Source organism: Lemur catta, chromosome 3, assembly GCF_020740605.2.
Source record: "Lemur catta isolate mLemCat1 chromosome 3, mLemCat1.pri, whole genome shotgun sequence".
Taxonomy (NCBI): Eukaryota; Metazoa; Chordata; class Mammalia; order Primates; family Lemuridae; genus Lemur; species Lemur catta.
In genome coordinates, this window is record NC_059130.1 from 99,982,398 (window position 1) to 99,998,540 (window position 16,143).

A 16,143-nucleotide genomic window follows, 5' to 3' on the forward strand; every position below is an offset into this window, starting at 1 on the left:
TCCAGCTCTGACAGCCTATGATTTTATGAATCATCCTCAAAGAAAACTTGCGCAAGTGAGAAGAACCTGCCAAGATTGGGCCTTTCATTCTGAGTAATGAACTGAAACGGCAAAGGCTGACATCTGTTCCGATCTTTCAAGGGAAGTTGGACAAAATAATGCCTTTTTCAGGGAAATTGTAACCAATGATGAAATGTAGTATTTCCTGCCTAAACCGAAGGTGAAGTGGAGAACTCCAGCCCTCCTGCAGCCCACGGGACAACACATATCCAGACTCCCAGTGCAGGTCACATGGGCCAGCTGTCTGGCTGCTGTAGGTGCAGAATGCCGCAGACACCTCCACCTCCCAGCCCTGGAAAGCCAGAGAGCAGGAACGGTGACAGGGAGATTCAGAAGACTCAGACAGGGTTTGGGTGAAGAAACAGGGACTATGGCCCTGTGATTGGCTTCCTCACCAGCCCCTGGAATATTTCTGGTGAAATTTAGTGTTGGCTGAAAACACCTTGATCTCCCAGCCACAAGTCTCTCATCCAACTTGCCATCAAAGGTCAAAGGAAGTTCTACCTACATTGACTTTGAGCTTCTTCCCAAGAATCCACTGCAAGCCCCGGGGCCACTCCCAGAGACCAGTTCCAAATGCATTCTGGGTGTTGCTGACAACTTTGGAGTCAGAGCCTCCCAAAGCAACGTATAGTTAAGCATCGCTTAACAACGGGGATACGTTCTGAAAAATGCATCTTTAGGTGATTTAATCATTGTGAAAATATCATAGTGTACTTATACAAATCTAGATGGTCTAGTCTACTGCACCCCTAGGCTATATGATCTAGCCTGTTGCTCCTAGGCTACAAACCAGTACAGCATGTTACTGTACTGAATACTGCAGGCAGTTGTAACACAGTGTAAGTATTAGTGTATCTAAACATATCTAAACACAGAAAAGGTACAGTAAAAGTATGGTATAATCTTTGGGGAGCACTGTTATATATGTGGTCCACTGACAGTTGACTGGGATGTCATTATACGGCACACGACCGTACTTAGAAGCGACAGGACTAGGGGAGGCCAAGTTCAGGAATCAAAGGCCGTCCACGTCCCTGTCACATTGGCATTATAGAGGATCTCAGAATTTCAGGACTGAAAGGGACCTTCCAGGGTGTCCTACCCAGGCTCCCACGCCACCCAGGAATCCCACCTACAGCCGCCAGCAATGGCTCAGTTGACCGGAAGCTCTGTGACCACAGGGTCTGGTCTCTCGCTCACCAGACTGGGCCAAGGCCCGTGCACACTAGGTCTGGAGCAGACGCACGAGTCACCCTGCACCTTCCCAGATAGTTCTGCCTCCCTTTGTCGCTTGCCTTTGCGCACGCCCTGACCTGAGAGGGCTCCGGGAGCTGGGGCGGCAGTAGCTGCCCTGTTCCTTCTTCCTCTGCCTTCAAAGCCAGGCGAGTTCCAACTCATACATTCAGAAATCTGCAAAAGGAAGGTCCCAGTATAATAATCCTTTATAACAGACTCCTCCTCCCTGTTTTTCCTGGGTTCTGAAGTTCACCGAATCCTTGGGCTCTAAGTATCAGCGCTGGGGCGTGGGGGTGCTGCCATGAGAAGGGGAAACACAGGGTGAGCAGTATCAGAGTTGTGAGTGCCCCAGCTCCTCCCAGCCTGGGGCGCCTGCAGAGCCGTCTGGAAGCTGGGGCTCCACCAACACTAGCCCTTCCCTCCTTGAAGTCTGATTTTGGCTGGACTGCTAGTTCCTATGCTAATTTAAGTAAAGTTAGAGATAGTGTTCACAGCTACCATTTGGTAAACAGTTTGATTAATGTCCCTCTTCCCTACTGGACTATAAGCCCCATGAGAGCAGAAATCAGGTCTGTCTGGGCAACTCCGGATCCCTAGTGCCTAGTGGACATGAATAAATGAATGAATGAATGATTGAATGAAGCAAGCTAGACCAAGCCAGGGGGTGGCCGCCTGTAGGCATTGCCTTGGGAGGGGGTTTCCGAGGCAGGGCCTTTACTGCTGGCCTTCAGGACTTGGCACAGGGTCTTCAGTGCTGGCCTGCAGGACCCAGCCGTCTTTCCGGTCTGCCCCACCTGAGGAATGGAATTGATAACTGTCCGCAGTCTGAGGAGTAAACATCCACCGGCGCCCGAGAGGCAGCCTCCGGACGGTAACGTTACTAATGAGCAAACATTGCAGAGGCTGAGCTGGAGCTCGGGGATGGGGAAGGGAAGCCGGGGAGCTGCCACAGCCCCAGCCACTCTCAGGAGCTCACAGGCCGAGGAGCAGATCAGACACGAGGTTGTGGGGGCACAGACCGCGCCATTGCAATAGGGCTGGGTGGGGCCTTACGGTGGGACAGCGCCAGCCTCACGGGTGGTCGGCACTGGAGGCTTCCAGGGAGGGTTTCTGGAAGGGGCAGCATGTGCAGAGGAGTACGGACGGGGTGAGAAGGGGACAGCAGGGAGAGGGCGATCCACACGGGGCAGAGGCAGCTGGGAAAGGGAACATGGCAAACAGGAAGCCGTTCCACGGGGCCCCACGTGGGAGGAGACCAGTGGGGTGAGTCTGGAAAGATGGCATGGGAATGACAGATGAGGGAGTTTAGATTTTTAATCAGGAAAAGCTTCAGACCAGAGACACAGAACTTTAATCCCCTCATTAAAATTGTGATGGGCTAAAATTTGTTAACATATGCGCTTCCCCGCCCCGCCCTACCCCCTCTTCTTCAGGGGCCTGGACGCGCCTGTTTCAGTTTCTTACCTGCCCTGACCCTCCAAGGAGGGGACTGTCTCTGCCCAGCTCGTTCTGCAGGACTTTTAGGATATGAAGACTATCCAGACTGGGGCGGAGCCACGGATGGGAGAGGAATGCAGGTTAAATGAGCGTTGTGGGGGACTCTGTGTCCTCTTCGTGGTGTCTGAAAGACATGAATAGGGAACATGAGCTATTTTTAAGTGTTTGTAGGTTGCTGGACTGTGTTTATTTGACAAAGCACCATTTTGAGAAGGGACCACGTGGTTACAGCTTTAATAGGGTTCCATCCTCTGCATGTGTTCACCATGTCCTCCGCCTCAAGGCCACGGCTCTTGCAGGACAAAGGTTACGTCCAATCCCACGTTGTGTCCCCACATCCTGGGCACGGCCTGGCCCAGAGGAGGGTTAGTAAGTGTTGTCACCAAAGAGCAAAGTGACCTGGGGCTCGGACAACTGACTCCCCGCTCTCTCTCCTCCTCCAGGAAGGGTGCTCTGTGCCCGGCTAATCTGAGGCTTTGCTCATTGTCTGTCTGTCTGTCTGTCTGTCGTTGCAGAAGGCAGATCTGGCCGTGGCGCCGCTGACCATCACCCACGTCCGCGAGAAGGCCATCGACTTCTCCAAGCCCTTCATGACGCTCGGGGTGAGCATCCTGTACCGCAAGCCCAACGGCACCAACCCCAGCGTCTTCTCCTTCCTCAACCCCCTGTCCCCGGACATCTGGATGTATGTGCTCCTCGCCTACCTGGGTGTCAGCTGTGTCCTCTTTGTCATCGCCAGGTAAGGCAATCCCTTGGCCAGAGCTCGGGCCCAAGGTGGAAGCTTTAGGGAGCCAGGCAAGCCGGCACGTCGCCAGCCCTTGGCACAGACGGCCCAAGGCTCAGGCCACCGCTCTGCCTGCTCCTCTCCCGCTCCTTGTGTCTCGGATCCCTTTGGATCCCTCAGGGAACACTCCATGGCCCCCCCAGGCCTGAGTCACCCAGTCCTCACCCTGGGCCATATCCACGACTCTGAGATGCAGCAGTTGCAGGATTGGAGAGGCTGAGTCACTGCCCAAAGCTGCACCCCTTGGCCCAGCTGCCTGGTACAGCACACGCAGTGCACTGGGTGACCTGGCGGGTGGCTTAGCACTTGGGAAACGGGCTGTGTCTATCTAATCCACAACAGCAGGGGAACAGTGCCCCATGAACTCATGCACACCCCCACATGCAGAAACATGGCACACACACACCCCTACCGTCTGGGATACATGCTAGCAACATGCTTGCACATTCAGTTGTTCACATGGAGTGGACGTAGTGCTCCCTTGCTGGTGGGTGGCGGGAGGAGGTCACTAGGAGACCGGTTTCACTCAACCTTTAGTGAGCGCCTAGTGTTTGCCAAGCACTGTGCTCTGCCCTTTACAGCCGTGGTCTTATGTAGTTCTCACAGCCTCCCTGGAAGAGGAGATACCTGAGGCTCGGAAAGTCTCACTACTTGCCAAGGCCATGCCAGCAATAGGTGACACATGAGGCATTTGAGCTTGGGTCCCCAGGCGTCTTCTCTGTGACCACCCCCTCTGGCCGGGGGTCCTCCCTGCCCCATGTCTGTGGCTGCTGGGCCCAGCACCCCACCCCCTTCCCCACTGGGCCCTCTGCCCCCTCCGGCCAGGCCCAGCCCACGCCCCTCATCTGTTGTTTTTTTTTTTTCTCTAAATCCTAGCACAGTGCAAAGAGACATCTCTGGAGAGGCAATTTGAGATCCAAGGACTTGGTGTTTCTGCCTTTTTTCTCCTGAGCCTCCTTTGAAAGCCTTCCCCCAACTCTGCTCCCTCCCACTCCCCCTCCCACACAGAGAGAGACCAAAGGGGAGGCTGCCAGAGGCGAGATCACCCTGCCCCCAAGCCTGTGCTGCTCGCCTGGCCCTGCTACAGCGACCCTGCCTGGTCGGCCAGGTGGCAGGTGGCAGGTGGCAGAGAGGCTTTCATTACACCCCTTGCCTCTAATGGCCTAACAAGCCCTTGAAAGCCAGGAGCCCCTCTCCAAGCTTCAACGTTGACTTTGGTGGCTCCAGCGGCCTCTCGGCTCCCACCCCCTCAGAGACTCGGGCTGTTCCAGCGCCACCTCTGCCCGTGGGACGCGTGTCCCGTCCCCTCCGAGTCCTGGCCTTTCTCCAGCGGCTGCCAGCCCAGCCTGCTTCTCTCCTCTGCTCTTGCTAGGGAAGCAGGACTCCCCTTCCCAAGCTTAGTCTGGGGAGACTTCCAGGAAGAGATGTGATTTCTAGAGCTGCTGGAATGGTAGGAGATCTCTGAGAAGAGAGGAGAGGGATAAGGGTTTTGGCCACAGAGCCTGGGAGAGCGTCGTAGTACAGTTGTCACCTTGTGCAGCACCCACATAACACAACACCCATCTTGTCAAATCCTGACGACAGTCCTGTGAGGTGGCTATAACTATCCCCACTTTGCAGAAGCAGAAACTGAGGCTCAAGGAGGTTAAGTCATTGCCCAGAGTCAGGAAGCATTTCTTCTGCAGAGCTGGGCTTCAAACCCCGACCTGCCCAACTTTGCAACAAGGGTGGCCAACACAGGTGCCTGCCGGGGCCAGACAGGTAGCGTAAGGGCGTGAAGCAGACCTGGTGACAGGTGGCAGGGAGTGGTGGGGACTGCAGCAAACTGGAAAGCTCACACCTGGCTAAAGGGGGCAGCTACCACTCAGCCCCAACGGATTGCACTAGGCAGAGATGCAGGGCCAGTGTTGCAGAATTCATGATTTTCAGAGGAAAATTCAGATTTTTATGTGACATCTCATGGTTTTTCTTTGTGGCCACTGATTTGATTTTTTACCACACTGTTGGGGTCAAGCACAACACATCTGGAGGGTGAAGGCAGGTGTCTTCCCACCCCACCCCCAGTGACCTGTGCTCTTTGGACCACTCCATGCCGGCTGCTGGAGATCTGGACACAGCTGCCCACACCCGCAAGGGATGGGGTCTGTGAAGGTCCCCAAGTCCCCAGGCCCACTGTGAGGCAGCTCCGGCTTGGCACAGGGCTGTCTGTCTTGCAGACTGGCCTGGCCTGTGCCTGTCCCGCACCAGGGGACTAGGGATTGTGCAAGGACTTCCCTTGCCACTGGGATATTCCACTTCCTGCCTGGTGAAGTGGGAGGGAACAGGGAGGGAGGGGAGGGGGCTTGCTCTGCACAGAGAGCAGGACAGTGGGCGCTCGTGGCAGGGAGGTAGTCCTAAGTGCCTGACCCAGGAGGCAGGGCTGAGGGTGAGCTGCCCCTCCAGCCCCTGGGAGCCACATTTCAGCCAAACCTGGCACAGATAAGTGTCCCAGGGAAGAGAGAGCTACGACCACAGCGGGTGCCCTGTCTACACCTCCGTGGCTGCAGCCGGAGTGTAGGCTTCTCTGTGAAGACCCAGATTGTCTCCAGGTCGGCTTCTTCTAACTCTTGTTTGCGCGCAAGACTGGAGCAGCCCTTGCAGCCACAGGCTATAAACCCAAGATCCACAAATATAAGAACTTCAAGTGGCACTTTCCTCCCTTGTCCAGTGGCCATCTCACTCCTCTTCTCTCCTGTGGCCTCGGGGTTAGAGTCTGCACCCTCCATCCCACTGACTGCAGGATCCCAGTGACCTGTCGGTGAAATGAGCACCCACCGTGCTTTTGCCTCTCAGGAGGTGGTGAGGACCCCAGCCTGCAATGGCACTCGGTGACCGAGAGGCCCGTGATAGGCAATCCCACCTCTAGGAATTCACCCCGCTGCAACACCCCCATTGAGCCACCCTCTAGAGGCTCCCAGAAGCCTTTTAGCAAAGCCCCAGAGGACCCCCTTGGCGTTGGTGCCCACAGAGGTGTGTCCAGGGATGTTTACTCCAGCAGAGAACACAGCAGTGGAAAACAGGACGGCTTAAATGCCATCAGTAGAGGAATGGTTAGAAACATCTACAAAGTGGTTATGGATGATCAGCTGGATCCTTAAAAGAGGTTGATGATGTTATGTGAATTATGAAATGCTAGGACAGTGTAATGCATGATATGGTATTTTTTGTTTTAAAAGATATCATATATATATATATAGCGTGTGTGTGTGTGTAACTGGTACATTGAAAGAGCAGGACTCATGGGATCTCATCAAAAATCATCTTTATTTTTCCTCCCACCCCACCTTCCGGAGTGTCCAGAGGTGGGAGCTCTCCCCACGGCCCCTCCGGCAGGGCCCCCTCTGCAGCCCACTCCCTGCTCAGCCCCTGGTCTTCCAGCAGCCCGTGTCCCTGTAGCCTCTCCCTGTCACAGTCCCATTGCCCTTCTAGGATGGCAGTGAAGGTGGGCTGGGCTGGGTCTCTCTTCTGCACGTGTCCATCTGGTCCAGGGGAACACCGTGGACGCTGCGTCCTCAGACCTGCCGGGCTCCAGGCCCGGGGGCCAATGCTGTGCAGCAGGGACTCTTCCGCCTCCACCTGCGGAGCACGCAGCAGCCCACCCCTCGCCGCGTGCGCCTGCTCAGGTCTAGGGCTGCACCCTGAGCCCCCAGCCCCCTGTGAGACCCCTCTCTCCACCTGGCGGGGGCAGGGAGGGTGCTCCAAAGGCTTTCTCCAAAATCCCTTCTCACAACAGCCTCTCATCTCTGCCCTCTTGATGCTACATCTCTTCCTTGTGGATTTTAGAGCCTCTAACCAGTTCATGGTCATTTCCTCTGAAAATCCCCCTCTTGGTTTGAAGCCTCACTTTGGGATTTCCTGTCTGAGGGATCTTCCTGCTTCATGAAAACAAAGTTCTTCCCACCGTGAGCACCGGTGATCAGTATAATCTTAAAGCTTTGAGAAAGGAGATGGAAAAGGACAGTCACCACCACATTGCACTTAAAAAACAAAACAAAATTCCTCTGGACTTGTCTCTCCTTCCAGGTCTCTCCTCCTCTCCTCATCCCAGGACACACCCCCACCCGTCTGCCAGCCGGGGACTTTCTCCAGGGCCCCTCCCACTGGAGCCCACACAGTAAACAAAGATTCCCTTCAGTAATCAGGACTCCTCTTCCCTAGAAGGCAGTAGGGGGCTTTAACAATTTTTTTCCCTGCCATATATGTATTTGTACATTCAAAGACAAAAATCTGAAAAATTACATACCACATTGTTCTCTCCGGGGGGGTAGGATGCTGGAGCACTTTCACTTTCAAATTGTATTCTTCTATACTGCTTGAATATTTTAGAAAGAGTGTTTCTTACATTTTTCCGTTTTAAGGAAATTATACAAAAAATTTAAAAGCATGTTCTCATTTTTAAAAATTCATATGATCCATATAAAGCAACAAGCCTTCCTGAACTTCCTTCTGCTACGCTAACTCCCTTCCCGTGAGGTAAACACTGATATTTTTCATATATGGATCCTTCCAGACCCTTTGGTATGCATTTGCATACGAATAAACATAAAGAGCTGTATGGTTATGCCTTCAGGAATCTATTTATATAAATGTGGTCATATTGTTCTTATGTTTTATTGCTTTCTGTAACCAAACAATGTGTGTTGCAGGTCTTTCGCTATTGGTATTTCTAGAAGTGTCTCGTTCTCTCTTAACAGCCACATAATATTTCAAAATATAGTTGTGGTGTGGTTTATTTAATCATTCCTCCACTGAAGGACATTTAGGTTGTTTGCAGTTTCCCGCTATTACAAACAATGCTTTGATAAACACCCGTGCACGCCTCTTCATGCTCACGTACAAATGTTTTTCCCAGGGTGGATAATGAGTTCCAGAATTGCTAGGTTGAAGGGCACATGCACTTTTAATTTTAAGAGATGCTGCTGAATTACTTTTATAACCAGAAACAGGCACTAACAATAAAGAACAAGAAGAAAAATGGCCTGATTTCCCATTCCCTGCCTCCCCGCAGAACGACAAGGCTATCAGCGCTCAAGTGGCTGGCACAGCGGTGTTTGCTAAACCTCCGCCTGCCGCCACACGGACGCCCCTTCCCTCGATGTCCCTGCAACTCAGCCTCACTGCCCCTCTCTTCCTGCGGCAGGTTCAGCCCCTACGAGTGGTACGACGCTCACCCCTGCAACCCCGGCTCCGAGGTGGTGGAAAATAACTTCACTCTGCTGAACAGCTTCTGGTTCGGAATGGGGTCCCTGATGCAGCAAGGTAGGTGCCCTCTCTCGGGGCCTCCTCTTCTGGGGTCTGCTCTCCCCAAGGGGCCCTCAGCCTCTGTGGAGTGAGCAGCGCCAGCCCACTCTCCCAGGGCAGGCTCAGAGCCTGCCAGGCCGTCAGAAGGTTGGAGACACCCGGGCTACCCGGGTGCCCTGGATCCCCCCCGCCCGACCACCCCACACCACTGCTCTGGCTGGAGCCAGCTCAGGGGCTGAGCCCGAAGCAGATAGTCCGCCGGCCCCCTGGCATGCAGGACGTGTCCCCAGCACCTCCTGCCCCAGCTGTGGTGGACATAGAGCATCCTGCTGGCTGGGGCAAAGTCGGGCTGTGGCTGGGAGGCTGGGTGGAGGCCCGTACAGGAATGACATGATGAGATCTGATCAGGGTAGTGGCCCTGGGGGTGGAGGACGGAGAGACTAAAAGAACTTCAGGATGTAGCACAGACAGGACTCAGGAGACCACCTGGCCGGGGGCTGCCTGGTGTAGGAGGGGCCGTGGCTGAGGCAGGGACTTCCGTGTGAGTGCATCGGAGGTGAGGTCATGGAAGGACACGATTCTCTTACATCCTCCGGAGGGAAGGCCAGTGTGCTGCACCTGGCCCTGCGCTGGTGGCCCACCCTTTGGAAATACCTGCAGCTACTCAAGTATAGCAGAAAGCAGAGCACCTGCTCTCACTCCAAGGTGTGAGAAGCAGAGACACCAAGGAACAGGAGGGCGAGCACTGGAACGGGGACAACCAGCCAGGAAAAGACCCCCAGGGAGGACACCACCCCCCAGCCCTGCTGGCCAGGAGCCATGGGCTCATTGCTTCTGCCCATGGAGTCCCACGTCCAGGGCCGCTTATCTCAGGAAATGGGGACAACCAAAGTCTCTGCCCATGTTAGAGCCCCACTGACTAGGGGGCAGGGGAGGGAAGGGGCTTCAAGGCACAAAGAAAATTTCCTTGTCCCTCACTCGTCTGTGTGTAACCGAAAGACCCAGTAGACATCCATCAGCAAACGCCAAATGAATGAATGAATGAATGAATGAGTGGTGCTATCCCAATGTGTCCTGAGTGCCACTCCATGCCAAGCCCTGTGCTGCGCACTTGAGTGACGGAGGAAAGGAGAAGGTGAATCTGCCCCACACAGGAGGGACCTCTCAGCCATGGCAGAGATGAGGGCAGCAGCTCGGGCCTGGGCGGGGGTCCAGCCACTCTCCTTTGGGAGCAGCTTGAACCTCAGCTTGGTGCAAACTGGGGAGGCTGGGAGTGGCTGGTTGGTTGGGGGGGGGATGCTGACCAGCTTTGGTGGTCTCCAGCAGCTCCGAAGTGACAGGCAGCTTTCAAGAGAAGTGCCGCAATCTGTCCCCGCTATTAATGAGTATCCTGAAGCCTCACCTTGCTTTTTTGTCCATCATCTTTGTTCAGTGACAGCTGGGAAAGACCTGGAAGCCCCTCAATGCAGTAATAGCTTCTCCTCTTCCACCTCCTGCTGCTATTCAAAGCACTGGCCCCCGATGTATTCTCCGTGTGGTTTTGATTAGGAGGGAGAAAAATAGTTATGTATTTGAAAAACTCTCCCTTGAGTGATTTCTTTGAGGAAAAAAAAAACATCCATATCAAAGCAGATGCTTTTCAAATTGCAGGTCCAAATATTCTGGAAAGTTCAGCAGTCACTTGCTATTTAAATCTCTTGAAAGCCACCTAGTTAATTACTTCAGTTAGAAGGTTTCATCTAAATTGTGCTCCACACCCAAGGTCGGGGAGGAAGAGTGATAATATTTCAGCAAAGAGCTTCAAAAAATGTTGATTTTTCTCCTCTTGCAAAGCACTGCACGCCAATCTTGAATTTGTATACCACTTGTATTGCCAACGCAATCTCTCCTCAAATTATATCATTGCGGCATCACGATATTTATGGGAGGCTGGGACAGTGGAAGGACAATTCTCCACTCTTTGCGGAGTCCCAGAGAGGGGAAGTGTCACGCACAAGAGCGCACGGAGAGTTGGGAGCAGGATTCACTGGAGAACCCAGGGGCTGCGACGCTCAGGTGTTCTTAACCCAGGTCCACACAGGTGGCCCGTGATTAGGCATCTGAGATTCTGATGAGCTGGTGAAATGTTGTGAATGTGTATGTTGTTCTAGAGCAGTGGTTGGTCAATTGCAGCCTGCATCAGAGTCCCCTGGAAGGCTTGTTCGAAGCACAGATTGCTCGGTCCTGCCCTCCGACATTACTGACTCAGTAGCTTCTGGGGTAGGGCCCAAGAATTTGCATTTCTAACAAGTTCCAGGTGATGCTGATGCCGCCCATCCAGGGACCACACCTCTGAGAACCGCTGGTCTAGAGAAAGGGAACCGGCTTTCAGTAGAGCATCAGTGGAGTCCACGACGCAGGAGCCCCAGGTGGTCCTGGTCTAGACCTTGTAAGAGAACGCCTGTCTCCTCCCTTCGCCCAGGGTCCGAGCTGATGCCCAAAGCTCTGTCCACGCGTATCATCGGCGGCATCTGGTGGTTCTTCACGCTCATCATCATCTCCTCCTACACGGCCAACCTGGCTGCCTTTCTGACCGTGGAGCGCATGGAGTCGCCCATCGACTCTGCCGATGACCTGGCCAAGCAAACCAAAATCGAGTATGGGGCTGTCAAGGACGGCGCCACCATGACCTTCTTCAAGGTGAGGCCCTCTCCCTCCTGTGGAAGCACCACGATCTGACCCTCCCCAAACCCTTTACTGAACAGAAGAGGAAAAGGCATCTTTGTCCTTCCTTAACCACACAGAGCCCATGGGCCCCCGGGGCCCAGCCCCTCTCTGTTCAGCTGAGCTGACTTTGGGGATGTGTGGTGATGTTGGCCATATGGGTTGGTCTCAGCACAAATCCTAGAAGTTTCTGTACCCGAGACAAGCCCTGTGAATGTGTTATGATTCCTTAAGCCATCGGAGGAATACAGGTGGGGGGTGGGGGAAGGAGAAGAGTGGCCCAGACACACAGACAGGCGCTGGGGCCGGTGGCCTCCCTGCCCTTGGCTTTGGGTCTCAGCGCCATCCCTCTGCGAGGCTGGCCTGGGAGGGGGGAGCTCTGCACCACTGAGACAGCAGCAAAGGGGGCAGATCCTCAAAGGAAGGCAGGAGGCTTAAAACTTGAACAAGTGTCTACAAACATTATTTAACATGTTACATTGTTGGAATGCTGGTGTCTTCAGCTAAAGTCCCTGTCACCTGCGCGAGTCACTGCTCTAATGAATTTCCACCGTGACTGTTGCTCCTCCTGCTTTGGAAAGCGTTGGCTCAGTTCCCCAGTGTTTTTTCACCTTCTACCAGAGTAGCTGGGGGTTTAGGAGACTCTTAGGCTGACGCTGGGAACGAACAGCTGTAAATGTTCTTCCAGAAATCAAAGTAATAAGAGTAATTGCCACCACAGAGAGCTCACAGTGGGCCAGGCACTGTGCTAAATGCTTGGCCTCATTTAACCTTCATGACAAATCTGGTGAGGCTGGTGCTATAATTGTTTCCATTTTACATGTGAGGAAACCGAGGCTCAGAGCTGTTAAGTGGCTTGTCCAAGGACTCACACCTGGAGAAACCAGTTACTGACCCAAGTCTGCCTTCCTCCAAAGCCCGTGTTTTAGGCCAGTGGTTCCCAGACTTGAGTGTGCATTCAAACCCGCTGGAGGACTTCTTCAAATACAGTTTGTGGGCCCCACCCTCAGGGTTTCTGATTCAGTAGGTCTGTGGTGGGCCCAAGAATGTGCACTTCCAAAAAGTCCCCAGGAGATGCTGCTGCTGCAGGGCTGGGCCGTGCTTTGAGAACCGCTGCTCCAATTATTTCTCGGAAATGCTCAAGACTTGGGAACTCTGTGGCTACAGATCCATTCTTTCATTTATTTTTAATTAATCAACTGCTCTCAATCAGCCTGGATGCCTGGGCTATTTCCCTTCCTCTGGGCCCCAGTCCTCACCCCCAGCCCTTGGCTCCGCCCAGGCTAAACCTCTGGGTGCTGGATGGAGCCTCCAGAGGGGCCCGAGTGAAGGGAGAAGGAAGAGGTTGGGTGGGAAATCCTCCCACCTCCTGAGCACTGGAGCCCCCAGCGCTCTCCCTCTGCCCCCCGCCCAGCCTCCCTGGTGTCCCTCCTTGAGGTTGGAAGTAGCTACTTAGTGAAGAGAAAGGAGAGAGGAAAGCAGCTTCCCTCCTGGACGTTGCTGCTGCCACAGGAAGCTGTGAACACAACCTGCCTAAGAGGCCACTCCTTATTTAGAGTACAAGGAGATAAGAGTATTGTCAAAGGCATGTTAGGAGCACGATGGGACTCTGTTTGCATTCATGAGTGTGAGCAAGCATGGGAGGATGTGTATACATGCATGGCTGCATGTGTGCATGTAGCAGTACATAATATGTGGAAATATGCATTTGCATACACATGCACACACGTGTGCCCATGCACAAGAGTCTGTGGAGGGGATGTATTTGTGCTTGGACATGAGTGTTTGAGCATATGTGTGATGCAGCTCTGTGATCTGGGCATGTAGATATGTGCCTGCGAGTGTATGCAAGTGTGTGCCAGAGAATCTACATGTATATGTGTGCAGACAATAGATGCACTTCTGTCTGCTTGAATGTCCCCTGAGATGTGCCTGGATAAGTGGGGAGGATGGGCCTGTGTGTGTGTGTGTGTGTGTGTGTGTGTGTAATGGCCCATGTGTGTTTGTATGCGTGTGATGGCCCATGCATACATGTGTGTCTGCATGTGTGTATATATACTAGCCTCTGTGTGTGATGGCCCATGCATGTATGTGTATCTGCATGTATATGTGCATACTAGTTTCTGTGTGTGTGATGCTCCGTGCATACATATGTGTCTGCATGGGTGTGCATACTAGCTTCTGTGTGAGTGTGCAGTGACCCACGTGTGTCTGTGTGTGTGTATGTGTGTGTATGTGTGCATGCCTGCCTGCTTGTGCCTGTCCCCAGGCTGCAGCCCAGCCCTTTGTGCCAGAGCATCTCTCATGCATAACCCATGAGCCCGTCTCTAAGCAGGGCTCCCGATCAAAGGGAAACAGCATAAATAAGCCCGGTGCAGGCTCATTGCCGCTGATTGGATGCCCTTGCCTCCCTCCATGCTAAGATGCTCAGATTGGCTTCCAAGAGCCTGGCCCCAGCTCCCCACCGAGCCGCCATCCTCAGCATCAAGCAGCACCTCCCGCAGCCTCCTCTGCCCTCACCCACCTTCCCTGCAAACGGCACAGCAAGGAGGACAGAGAAGGGACACAGATGCCGCCACCCAGCTGGGATGCTGGGGCTCACGGGCCCAGGCTCACAAGGGCCTGCAGGCCAGAAAGAGCAACTCCACAGCCCCCTGCAGAACCAACCCCACTCTGTCGCTCTCCTCATGGTCAATCCATTGCTCTTTATGTCTGGCCACATTGTCTCCTACCTTCGTTCAAATGACGCCTGTCTTGCCCAGGCTGTTTTTCATGGGCAGAGGCAGTGGGGCTGCTGTGGAGGCAGAGAGGAGCCCAGGTGTGGACCCCCTAGCCCCAGCCAAACAATGAGCTGGAGCAAGGTGGCCACCCCAAAGGTCCCTGGACAGACTGACTCCCCTGCCTCTCCACCCCCTGCCGTCTCTAGCTGGATTTTCTAGTCCTACCTGCACCCCTGGACCAGGTGGCAGCCTCCTTATTATCACAGAACATTTGAAAGTTAGAGCTGGGAGGAGACCTGAGTTTAACCTGGAGAAACGGAGGCCCAGAAGGGCTGGGCGGTTTGCTCACAGTCAGACAGCAGGTCAATGGTGGAGCCAGGAACAAGGTCAGTCATTCCGTCTGCACATACAGTGCCCTCTGCCACATCCACTCTAGGGCCTTCTCCTGGAGGGGTGGTCCTCTCCCCTGCCCACGGCAAGGCTGGCACTAGGGTTGAGCAGAGGACAGCTCCAGGAATAGCCATCAGATGTCCAGGGGACATTAGCAAAGTCAACAATAACAGTGACACTTATTAGGCATTTACCATGTACCAGGTGTGGTTCCAAGCACTTTACCTATGTTCACTCATACTATCCTCATTACATCCCAGGAAGGTAGATGATTATTGGCGTCTCCATTTTATGCATAATGAAAGTAAGGCTCAGGGAGGCGAACTGACTTGCCTAACATCACACAGCTAGTGGAATGCAGAGCTGGGATTTGAACCCAAGAAGTCTCACTCTAGTGCGTATGCTCTTGGTCACTATGTCCATATTGCATCCCTAAGGACCCAGCCACAGTCCTCAGGAACCCACTGGGGAAGAGCGAAGCCACAGTCAGTTGACCATGTGCCCATCCCAGCTCATTCCTAGCACATCATAGTCACTCAGATAACACATGTTGAGTGGACTTAAAGACGGCAGGAGCCAAGTGGCACAAATGCAGGAGACAGTGCTGAGGACGGGAACCGAGCAGGTGTCATCCCCTGAAGGTCTCAGAGTGCAGGACGGATGAACTGCACTTCTGTGGTTCGCAGGTTCCTGGTTAGGCTGCACACGGTCTTTAAAAGCCCCTGGCCAAGAGTCAAATGCGAGGGAGCGAACCAGCTTATGTCCAAACACAGCAACAGCAGGAAGCAGGACGTCGGGCCCTCCAGGGGCTCTAAATCCGTGGCCCCCGCCCTGCAGCCGGGGAGATGCGTGGCTGGAGGCGGCCCCATCATTCCAAAGGAAATTTCATTTGAAGAGTTGTCAGGGAGCAGCAGACATCACAAACAGCGTCTCCTGTGTTGTCCTCCCTCCGTCTTGGAAGATAAAAATTAATTAGGAGATGAAAAAGGAGGCCTTTGAAAGCACTGTTTGGCTGTAAAAATATGTAGGCAAAATGTAAAGGAGAACGTTGGGAAAGTGTGTTCTTTACGGGGAGGGCTGGGTGGCGTTGAAAGGAGAGGATGTTGGAACACAGCTTCTCCAAGCACTTAGCCGTATTCCGTGTTTGGGGGAGGGGACACAGCACAGGCAGGAGGGATAGTGGCTTAGGAAAGGAGTGGGAGCTGGGGCTGAGAATTCCAGGCTCCCGGGTCCCTGGGCATTCCCCAGCCCTCCCCCTGGCACAACTCCATCCTAGCATCTCATCTGGAAGGTGCGTGGAGAGGCCATCCGGCCCACCCCCTGCCTCCCAGCTGCACCGCAGACTCATCCCTGAGCTGGAGGGCTCAGAATGATGCTCCCCAAACTCAGCTTCCAGTTTCTCCTGACCCGTCTGCTGGCCTCTCACATACAGCCTCATCCCTGCCTGCAAGCAGGAGCAGGGGGAGGACC

General features: G+C 53.9%; 1 protein-coding gene across 2 annotated transcripts in view; it reads left to right on the forward strand.

Moving 5' to 3' along the window:
- The window catches only part of GRIK3 (glutamate ionotropic receptor kainate type subunit 3), a 217,062-nt gene that overhangs the window by 190,482 nt on the left and 10,437 nt on the right, over nt 1-16,143 (forward strand). For both annotated transcript variants that reach the window (XM_045548241.1, XM_045548242.1), the window contains exons 11-13: nt 3,312-3,535; nt 8,760-8,878; nt 11,322-11,539. In XM_045548241.1, coding sequence (XP_045404197.1) covers nt 3,312-3,535; nt 8,760-8,878; nt 11,322-11,539 — 561 coding nt within the window. The remainder of the gene's footprint in view (nt 1-3,311; nt 3,536-8,759; nt 8,879-11,321; nt 11,540-16,143) is intronic.